General features: G+C 43.9%; 1 protein-coding gene across 1 annotated transcript in view; it reads left to right on the top strand.

Annotated features, from left to right (window-relative positions):
* The first annotated feature begins 556 nt into the window (after nucleotides 1-556).
* The window catches only part of got1 (glutamic-oxaloacetic transaminase 1, soluble), a 94,651-nt gene continuing 83,473 nt past the window's right edge, over nucleotides 557-11,734 (top strand). The window contains exon 1 of the mRNA XM_068053089.1: nucleotides 557-845. Within this exon, the coding sequence (XP_067909190.1) occupies nucleotides 725-845 (121 nt within the window). The 5' untranslated portion in view covers nucleotides 557-724. The remainder of the gene's footprint in view (nucleotides 846-11,734) is intronic.

Genomic DNA, 11,734 nt, shown 5'->3' with positions numbered 1-11,734 from the left:
GCTTGTCAGCAAAGTTAGAGTCCAAGGAGTGAACGAGACGGTGGCAACATGGATACAAAATTGGCTGAGTGACAGGAGACGGAGAGTAGTGGACTAGAGGGCACAGATTTAAAGTAATGGGTACGAGAAGCAGAAGTGACATGAGGAAAATCTTTTGTGGGCAGCAAGTGGTTAAAGTCTGGAATGCACTGCCTGAGTGTGGTGGAGGCAGGTTCAATTAAAGCATTCAAAAGGGAATTAAACTGTTATATGAAAAGGAAGAATATGCTGGGTTATAGGGGGAAGGGCTGGGAATGGCACCAGGTGAATTGCTCTTTCGGAGAGTGGGTGCAGACACGATGGCCCGAATAGCCTCCTTGTGCGCTTTAACAATTCTGTGGTTAATGGATGTTTTGGGGACTGGAGGAAAGTTCCTAGTGGAGTTGCCCAGGAGTCAGTGTTAGGATCCTTGCTGTTCTTGATGTATTTTACACCTTGGTGTACAGGGGACAATTTGTAATAACCTGCAACCTAATCTTAGCGCAGGGAAACACCGCCTTCTATAGCGTTCGCAAACAATCGTGCGAGAGGTTGGGTGGGATCCCACGCAGTCAGTGGCGAGCTGGCTGTCGATGAAACCTGACTTCACAATAGTTGGCTGGGTTGAGGAAGGTTTGTTCGTTCTCTGCTTATTCGGAGCTTAGCCTTCTGTCAGCGGGTGGACCCTCTGCTCATCCCCGGGGCCATGGCGTGCGCCTCTTCACTCTTCTCTGCCGTGCCGCTGGCGTCGCCCGTGGTGGTCTTCAAACTGACGGCCGACTTCAAGGCGGACTCGCACCCCAGGAAGGTCGACCTGGGACTCGGAGGTGAGGGTGGGTCCGCGGGCGAGTGCTTGCTCCCCGGGCTCGCTGACCCGCGGGGTCCGGTCCCGCTGACCCGCGGGGACCGGTCCAGCGGTGTAGTAGGTGGGTCTGGGTCTGGGTCTTGGCTCTGGGTCGGGCTCCGGTCCCTCCTGTTTGCTGCCTCGACAAACCTGATCCTGAACTTAGGTGTTGGTCGGGGAGGGGTGGGTTGCAGATACTGGGTCCCTGGTGTGGGGTGACAGTTAGGGTTTGGGGGTGGGGGGAGGGTAGGGAACCCTGAACCCTGAACCCTGGGGACAGTTGGGAACATCTGAACCCTGGGGTGGAAGAACAATTATTGATGCCTGAACCTTGGGTGAGGGGATAGTGTGGTTCGTTTGTTTGTTCGTTGGTGTCATGTTCTTCCTTGAAGATTGACTGTCATGGATCTTCACATCTGTCTGTCCTGTGCTGTCCTTACACGTTCTGCATAAATCAACTGCATTCAGTCCATGATATCTGTCAGCCAATTTCTTCTCTGCTTCCCTCCTATGTTTTCCATCGATTTTTTTTCCATTAATTGTCTCTGTCTACCTTCTAATGTATTATTGTAACTGAAGTATCTTTTTAATGTTATGCACGAATTTCTTCTTTTCTTTCAGCCATTTCCAGTACTTCCTCATTAGTCTTTCTGTCTGTAAGATATGTGGAACATCCACTGATATGTCCATATCTCGAATGCATTCAGCTTATCAATAGTATGTTCGTTTGTTGTCTATGTCTCTGAAGCATATAACATAGATGACAAAATGTAGCACCTCAGCATTCTTTTCCTAAGATTCAGGGTCACTTTTTTGATGTTAACAAGCCCTTCATTCTGACAAAGCTGGTCTTGGCTATCTCAATTCTCCTTTAGATCGTATGGTTAGGGACCCCAGAACCTGGTGGGGGTGGGAAGGTGAATAGTGCTGGACCTCCCAAACCCCTGAATCCTGGGGACGGGGGCATGATTCAGTGCATCACTTGAGCTCAGAACACCCATCAAGCATTGTAAGTGTAGATTTTGTCCTTCCAGTCTTCGGCTGTGTCTGGAGAGCGCATTCGAATTGTCTGAGGCTCGTGGTGCTCTGGATGGGAGCAATTTTAAGAAACAGGTTAAAAGTAGTCTGTTGGGACAGCATTAAAGAAAATTGTACTTAGCTAATTCTGCTCAACTAGGATATTGGTGCCAATAACACCAGAATAAGCAACACTAGAACAAGCTCTCTTGATCCTTATGAAGTGTTACTCCAAACCTTTTTTTATTCATTCTCAGGATGTGGGCCTCTGACAAGGCCAACATTTATTGCCCATCGCAAATTGCCCTTGAAGGTGGTGTAGGGTCACCATCTGAACTGCTGTAGCTCTTGTAGTGGAGGTACACCCATGCGGTGCCAGAGGTACACGTGCAGTGTTTTTCCACAATTGGGTATTGACATTCATATGATCATTGACTCCAAGTGCGCTGACCTTGACTTTTCCATGATAGCTGCTGATGGCAGAGACAATCCACAATTAATTAACGTCACAGATTTTATCTGAATAAGCAAAAGTAATCAAAGGTGAGTTTGCATAACAGGCAATTTCTCAACAACAAAAGTAACTTAAACAGTTGCCACATTGTGACTGAGCCTGTCGAGGGATCCAGGTCTACCTTTCAGTGTTAATGTGCCACCTTCTGTGCTGTATCTGTTCTCAATCTATAGAATTTTGAGTGAACTGTAAATATGCTTGATAAATTTACATATTATGACTAATCTCTTTGGGATATACCAGTTTCATTTCCTATTTATTCCAATGAAGGCTGTGTTGTAACATGCGCTGGTCCCCCGTAATGGTGAGCCATTTGAATAGTGGATGGATTTGGAAGGTTGCTGTCATGGTTGCATCAACTGTATCTTGTTCTGGCCACTGACCTTCCCTGGCATCAGGGAAAGGTTAGTGTAACCCAGCAGTGCAGAAACCACATTGCTGGGCTGTCTGATGCTGTGTTAGAATTTACTGGAACTGAGCCAATTCACAATTTCATCCCAATTTCTGAAATGATTCAAAATGATTTCCATGTTGGTGACGGTGGTTATACAAGACTTGTGCATGCTAATATCTGAATAGTAGTATCAAAGCGCAACAGCATTACTGTCATGTTCTGGGTAGCAGCATGATCTCTGCATGACTACACTCAATGCCCCAGGCACGGTCATCCATCTGTGTGACGTGTGGTCCCTACACCAGCCCGTTCATCTGCAGGAGTGTCCCAAGCCCCTGGCCAAATATTTCTACACCTTGTGTGTTCAGTTAATCCTTTCTTATGCTCTTTTTACACAGCAAAACCTATGGAGACCGATTTAACCCAAGTGTTGCTTTGCTATGATTTGAGCTGCCAATTGCAAATTATGTTACGTACCCATGTACCTTCCTGGGCCAGGTCAGTGACATGTGATTCTTGACTCCATCGGTTTTTTTGTACTGTCTTGTTCTTATCAGTATGTTGACATGTCAATGCTAGAGCCTGGCTAAATCAAGAAAAACATGGTGGTGGCCTTGGTACCCAGCTATCTTGTCTGGAATACCAGGCATGATATTTTTCTATGGCCCTTTATCTGGCTCTCTAGAATTCTAACATGGTGCTATCTTTTGAGTCTCGCACACAAAGGCTGTCTGTTTCCACAGTTTGCAAGCTGAAGTTGGCTTTTGAACATTTGGTCTGTTTAAAAATTTGGGGTCAGTGAAACATTTTTTCAGTGAAGGCCCAAGCCACAGTTTCCCACAATGTCACCTCTCAGCCACTTGTAACAAGGGCATATCACAAGCAGGGTTTAAAAAATGCAGTTCAGTATAAGCATAATCATTGCACAGCGAGTGAAAATTCTAATTTAAAATTAGTCACTCATAGTAGTTAAGTTAGTTCTTGTTAATTAGCAAGGAAACTCAAACCCAGGATTCTCAGTATATTGGGAGTTTAGCATGCCAATGGTCAGAATCAAAAGGCAGACCTGACACCACCTGAGTTTAGGTTACAGTGATAAGGTTAGGGATGGGTGGGATGCTATTCAGTCCATCTTTCTCACCCTTCTATAGAAAACCAAATGGCGTCAGTTTGCCCCATGGCAGCACTTAGTTGCCTCTTAATATTGGCGGTGCCTGTTTAAATTTTTTTTATGGTAAATGGACGTCGCTGGCAGGGACAATTTGTTGCTGATTCCTAATTGCCCTTGACAACTGAGTGGCTTACTAGCTCATTTCAGAGGGCAGTTAAGAGCCAACCACATGGCTGTGGGTCTGGAGTCGCATGTAGGCCAGACAAGATAAAGGACATTAGTGAACCAGATAGGTTTTTAACGACAATCAATGATAGTTTCAAGGCACTCTTACTGAGACTAACTTTTTTCATTTTTTTTTTTATTCATTCATGGGATGTGGGTGCCACTGGCTAGGACAGCATTTATTGCCCATCCCTAATTGCCCTTGAGAAAGTGGCGGTGAGCCACCTTGTTGAACCATTGCAGTCCGTGTGGAGTGGGTACCCCCACAGTGCCGTTAAGAAGGGATTTCTAGGATTTTGACCCAGCAACAGTGAAAGAATGGCAATATAGTTCCAAGTCAGGATAGTTTGTGGCTTGGAGGGGAACTTGCAGGTGGTGATGTTCCCATGCATCTGCTGCTCTTGTCCTTCTCGGTGGTAGAGGTTGCGGGTTTGGAAGGTGCTGTCTGAGGAGCCTTGGTGCGTTGCTGCAGTGCATTTTGTAGATGGTACGCACTGCTGCCACTGTGCGCGGTGATGAAGGGAGTGAATGTTGAAGGTGGTGGATGGGGTGCCAATCAAGCAGGCTGCTTTGTCCTGGATGGTGTCAAACTTCTTGAGTGTTGTTGGAGCTGCACCCATCCAGGCAAGTGGAGAGTATTCCATCACACTCCTGACTTGTGCATTGTAGATGGTGGACAGGCTTTGGGGAGACATGAGATGAGTTACTCACTGCAGAATCCCCAGCCTCTGAACTGCTCTTCTAGCCATGGCATTTATATGGCTACTCCAGTTCAGTTTCTGGTCAATGGTAACCCCCAGGATGTTGATAGTGGGGAATTCAGCGATCGTAATGGCATCGAATGTCAAGGGGAGATGGTTAGATTCTCTCTTGTTTGAGATAGTCTTTGCCTGGCATGAATGTTACTTGCCACTTATCAGCCCAAGCCTGGATATTGTCCTGGTCTGGTGGTATTTCTACACGGTATTTCTAAACTTATGATTGAAGGAAGGTCATTGATGAAGCAGCTGAGGATGGTTGGGTCTAGAACACTACCCTGAGGAACTCCTGCAGTGATGTCCTGGAGCTCAGATGGTTAACATCCAACAACCACAACCACCATCTTTTGCGCTAGGTATGACTCCAACCAGCAGAGAGTTTTCCCCCTGATTCCCATTGACTCCAGTTTTGCCAGGGCTCCTTGATGCCATACTTGGTCAAATGCTGCCTTGATGTCAAGGGCAGTTACTCTCACCTCACCTCTTGAGTTCAGCTCTTTTGTCCATGTTTGAACCAAGGCTGTAACGAGGTCAGGAGCTGAGTGACCCTGGCGGGAACTCAAACTGAGCGTCACTGAGCAGGCTATTGCTAAGCAAGTGCCGGCTAGATGGCACTGTTGATGACACCTTCCATCTCTTTACTGATGATTGAGAGTAGACTGATGGGGTGGTAATTGGCCGGGTTTCACTTGTCCTGCTTTTTGTGTACAGGACATACCTGGGCAATTTTCCACATTGCAGGGTAGATGCTAGTGTTGTAGCTGTATTGGAACAGCTTGGCTAGGGGCGCGGCAAGTTCTGGAGCACAGGTCTTCAGTACTATTGCCGTAATATTGTCAGAGCCCATAGCCTTTGCAGTATCCAGTGCCTTCATTCGTTTCTTGATATCCCGCGGAGTGAATCAAATGGCTGAAGTCTGGCATCTGTGATGATGGGGACTTCAGGAGGAGGCTGAAATGGATCATCAACTTGGCACTTCTGGCTGAAGATTGTTGCAAATGCTTCAGCCTTATCTTTTGCACTGATGTGCTGGGCTCCTCCAGTTAGTTGTTTAATTGTTTGCCACCATTCACGGCTGGATGTGGCAGGACTGCAGAGCTTGGATCTGATCCGTTGGTTATGGGATCGCTTAGCTCTGTCTGTTGCAGGCTGCTTACGCAGTTTGGCACGCAAGTAGTCCTCTGTTGTTGACGCCTCATATTGAGGTATGTCAAAGTGTAATGACCTTTTGTGTGACATCATATAGATTAGATTTTGAGAATCCAAATATACTATATTCTTCGGTTTTCTTATCCTGCTAGTTACAACCTCAAAAAAACTCCAATAGATTTTTCAAACACTATTTCCCTTTCATATAACCATGCTGACTCTGCCTAATCATATTATGATTGTCTAAGTATCCTGTTACCACTGCCGTCGTAATAGATTCTAGCAGTTTCCCAATGACGGATGTCTGTCTAACTGGGCTGTATTCCCTGTTTTCTCTCTTCCCCTCCTTTCTTGAAAAGCAGTGTTACATTTCCTACCTTTGAAACAACCATAAAAAAAATTCAAAAAACAGATTATCTGGTCATTATCACTTTGCTTCCCAAAAGACCAGTCTATTCACATTGATGTCAATATCAGCACAAGTTCACTGCCCTATCCTCTCGTCGTGCAATGTGTGTTGTGCCACATGCAATGAATTGCTGTATCCGTTTGTTTGTCTTTTAGCATTTAAGGCTTAATGTCTGGAACAGTAACTGTAGGAGTTGTCCATTGTTTGTCTGTAGATGGAGTTGACCTACTCCTGGGGAATGATTTGGCCGGACTGAAGTTAGTAGCTTCTCCAGCATTAACGGAAAGACTTAAGTGAAGTCAAGGAGATAGAGCAGTTGCAGGAAAAGGTTCCAGGATTTTTTACCTTCATGTGTAGTGACCCAAGCAATGGCTAAACATGTTCCATTGTTGGAGGTCAAATTGGCACAACAGACAGATATTAGGCTATCTGAAATTTTCTTTGGGGATTTGGATAATCCGAAGGAAATGTTCAGTATAAGTCAACAGTTTTACTGGCCAGGTCTTTCTGAGGACGTGGTGCAGTTTTGTAAAACATGTCATATGTGCCAGATTGTGGGAAAACTGCAACCGGCGCCTCTAATTCCCATACCAGTTTTTCGGGAACCATTTAGTAGGGTCTTGGTGGACTGTGCAGTACCTTTACCGAAAACAAAAGCGGGACATCGATATATATTCACTATTATGGATATGGATACTCAGTTCCCAGAGGCCATTCCCTTGAGAACAATTTCCGCTGAGGTAGTGTCATGCAGACCCCCACCTGCCAAGAATGAGGCATATTAACTTTGTCATATGAACATTGATTTTAACTGTTGCTGGAGTGAAGAAATGACTTGTTTGAAGATCACCAGACACTGGGCTGGAAGGATATTTGTATAATAAGAGATGCTGCTTGTGGAGACAAAGGACTATTCCCTGTTCCAATTAACCCCAAATGGATTTTGATCACCAGGCATTGAAGGTGTAAGGAAGCACATTCCAGGCCCTGCTAAGATGATACAATCCACAGAGCCAGGACTGGTTAAATCAGCTGGTCACATGACTAACTGGCTGGCTGGTCCAGGTTTTGTGAAGTAGCCGCAAGACAGTTTGAATTCAGAAGGTAGTGTGCAACTGAAGCAGAAACAAGCAAGTCTCTCGCCTGGATGTCTCCCCTCTCTAGCTTTCTCCCCAAGCCACTGGACCCACGGAAGACACGTAGACCTCGAGAGATTAGACTCCTACATTGGAACAAGTTGCAGCGTGAACTGAACCCCAATGAATTGCAAGACTTACCAGCAACCAAAGACTCCACATTGAACGTAAAGGACTGTAACTACCAGATATTGCCTCAAACTTTTCCCCTTTATTCCTTCTACTTTTTCTCTTTCTATTTGCTTGTGTTTATCACGTATGCATGCTAACGTGGGCGTGTCGCATATTCATAATCGTTAACCAGATTAGAGTTTAAGATTAATAAACTTTCGTTCACTGCTCCAATAATAAGGCATTCACTAAGGGGGAAGCTAAAAACATGGTGTTTAAAAATTAAACCCTTTTTCAGTTAAACCAGGCAAAGGCTGAGAGGGAACCCCCTAGACCCCTTCTCGCCTGTTTGTAACAGTAGTGATAGAGAAGTTAACCCAGTTCTTCACTCTATGGATTACCAATTGAGATCCAGTTGGATCAAGGTTCCAATTTTATGTCTTAAAATTTTTCATGAAGTTAAGAGTAATCTGGATATAACACAGTTAATGTCTTCAGCATACCACCCACAGACACAAAAAGCTTTAGGACGGTACCATCAGACCCTCAAAATGATGACCAGGGTATATTGTCATGAATATCCCCATGATTGGGACAAAAAGCTGGAGTTTCTTTTGATTGTCATCAGTCTACCGGTTTTAGTCCTTTTGAATTAGTTTATGGCCATGAGGTAAGTGGTCCTCTAAAACTAATCAAAGAAAAGTTTTTAGAACAGAATGACTAATCTTCCAGGTTAGCTTATGTATCTGTGTTCTGGGAGTGGCTCATGAGAGCCTGCAAAGTAGCTCAGGAACACCCAAAAGCTTCCCAAACAATCATGAAGAAATGGGCAGCCAAGCATGCCAAAACTCGAACATTTCAACCAGGGGATGATGTTTTAGTGTTGTCTTTACAGGGTGAACTGTTGAAAGCACAGTTCAGTCTACCATATAGAGTAGTCAGAAGGATTAGGAAAGTTAATTATTTGATTGACACCCCAGATCGCTGGAAAAAGAATCCACTGTGTCACATCAATATGTTGAAACAACATCACTGCCAGGAGGAGGATAAGCAAGCACAGGTATATCAGGTAGTAATGACAGTGAAGGATGAAAGGGATAGTGAGGATGAGGTAGAAGGAGGCCTAGACAATTCTCAAATTCAACCTCTTCCTATTTGGTTAGCTAATACTGAATTGTTAGGGAGATTAGACACTATGCTTTCATATTTAGATACAGAACAACAAGAAGACCTAACAAGGCTACTCACAGCATTTAAAGGAGTCTGTAGGGATAAGCCAGGATGTACAACCTTAGCCATACATTATGTGGATGTAGGGGAATCCTCTCCTATAAAACAGCATCCTTATTGCTTAAGTCCAGAGAAACAAGCCCAGGTGAAAGCAGAAATCCAATGCATGTTGGAAAACTACCTAATTAAACCCAGCTAAAGCAGGTGAAGTTCCCCACTGGTGTTGGTGCCTACGCCTTACGGTACACCTAGATTTTGCATAGACTACAGAAAGGTTAATATAGTAACAAAGGCAGACTCCTACCCAATTCCTCATTTGGGAGACTGTTTTGACAGAGTGGGCAGTGCCACATTTTTACCAAAATAGATTTGTTAAAGGGATACTGGCAGGTTCCTTTAACACCCTGAGCTAAAGAAATATTGGTCTTTGTCACACCAGACGGTCTTTTCCAATGCCGAGTGATGCTACTCGCGCCAAACAAAAATGCCCCAGCAACTTTCCCAGAGACTAATAAACCAAGTGGTAGCCAGTGTTCTGAACTTTGTGGTTTACCTTGATGATGTGGTATACAGTGATACTTGGAAGGACCACTTGGAACAACTAAAAGCTCAGTTTACAAGATTACAGTCAGCTGATTTGGTGATAAACCTTGCCAAAAGTGAATTTGCAAAAGTGTGGGTAACCTACCTAGGGCATATAATAGGTTAAGGACAACTGTTGCCAAGAACAGCAAACGTACAAGCATTGGTGGAGTTCCCTGCCTCTAAGACTACACGATAAATCATGAGGTTTTTGGGATGTGTGGTTTCTACCGCAAGTTTGTACCAAATTTCAGCACTTTAAGCTGCTCTACTGATGGATTTGCTACAAAAAGAGAAAGCCAAGGTATTGTGGTCAGGAGGGTACCAAGAATCTTTTGAAAGGCTGAAAGCAATTTTGATCAACGGACCAGCATTGACTGCCCCAAATTTCACTAAGCCCTTCAAGGTAGCAATTGATGCTAGTGACCTAGGGATAGGTGCAGTCCTGTGACAAGATGATGAATCGGGCATAGAAAGGCCAGTGGGATACTTTTCCAAAAAGCTAAATTGAGACCAAAAGAGATACTCCATGGTGGAAATAGAAACCCTGGGCTTACTACTAGCTCTTAAACATTTTAGAAACATACAGAAAGACACTGGTATATACTGATCACAACCCACTAATCTTTATGGAAAAATTCGCAAAACTGAAATGCCAGACTTTTGATGGACTATTGCAGCCCCTATCACTTAAAGGCTGTTGCTTTGTCTAGAAGTTAACCTTGCTTTGAGTTATCTGAGTACAAAGATGGTCCAGGGCATAACCGTATTAGTTGCAGGTAACGAGTGAATGAGAATGTGTGTAAATGTGTTTTAATATTTTTTTCATATTCTGTTTTTTTTGTCCACACTTTGTAATGAGATGCATTTAAAAATGGTGTTTCATTCCTCCAAGGATGGAGGCGTTATGAAGGTGCTTCCATTTTTAAATATTTTTTTGAGGACTTGTGTGTAAATGTTTGTGGAAATACCTGAGGAAATGCTGGACTTTTAAAAAAAAAAGTCACTGGAAGGACTTGGGACTTTGTTTAAAATCACTTACTGGACGTCACATGTCTTGAGCTAAGTAAACAACAGCAACCTTGTTGACTATGGGAGTTGTTTACGGAGAAGTGACATGTAAAGGTTTATGGTGGTCAAGAGTTGGTTTCGTTTTAGATATTGTTTTGGTTCATTTGGGGTGTGGACTCTTCTGAATGTCAGTTAGGATTGCAGCCTGCTGAGAGAAGCACCTAGTCCATCTTGAGCCACGTCTTTGAGAAACCCTGAGAATCCAGTGTGAGAAATAGAGAAACTGATGCCACATTTCTCGTGAAAAGCCTGCCAGACTAATCCTTGATGTCGCCTGAAGAGAACTGCTCCAAAAAGAACCCACTGACCGCTGTCTCCATGTACCTGGACGCCAGACCAAAGGATTAGCTTGGAATATTCCATATCATATACTTTCCTTCATGAATTAACAGGTATTTGGCCAAGGCATTTTTTTTTTGTGAAGTGAATCTCTGCAGAGAAAACTTAATTTTTTTCTTTAACTGGTGTTAAACTGGTGTATGTTGGGTTACTTTGAAGGAAACTTTCATTATTTCAACCTGTGTTACTAAGCTTTGCATCTTTATTGAATAAGTCTTATTTTATAATTTAATTTTTGTTGTTTATTAAAAAAAAACCTGGTTGGCAGATTTCATTCTAAAACTAAAATATATTAAGTATATAATTGGCCGTATTGGTAACTGGTTAAAACATTTAAATATATGTTGTGACTCGTGGAAAAGTAGAAATCGAGAAAGACAGTGCAGTCCTCCAGCCTCGGTCGTTACACCATATGCAACAAGACCTGACAACATTCAGGCTTGGGCTGATAAGTGGCAGGTTACATCTGTGCCATACAAGTGCCAGGCAATGTCCATCTCCAACAAGAGAGAATCCAACCATCTCGCCTTGACATTCAATGACATTACCATTGCTGATTTTCCCCCACTATCAATATCCTGGGAGTTACCATTGACCAGAAACTGAACTGGACCAGCCATATAAGTACTGTGGCTACAAGAGTGGGTAATAGGCTTGAGATTCTGCAGCGAGTAACTCGCCTCCTGACTCCCCAAAGTCTGTCCACCATCTACAAAGGACAAATCAGGAGTGTGATGGACTACTCTCTATTTGCCTACATGAGTGCAGCTCCAACAACACTCAAGCTCGACACGATAAAGGACAAAGCAGTCTGATTGATCTGCAC

Source organism: Heterodontus francisci, chromosome 20 (genome assembly GCF_036365525.1).
Source record: "Heterodontus francisci isolate sHetFra1 chromosome 20, sHetFra1.hap1, whole genome shotgun sequence".
Lineage (NCBI taxonomy): Eukaryota > Metazoa > Chordata > Chondrichthyes > Heterodontiformes > Heterodontidae > Heterodontus > Heterodontus francisci.
Note: the sequence above shows the minus strand (reverse complement) of the source record. Positions and strands in the feature narration are given on the sequence as shown.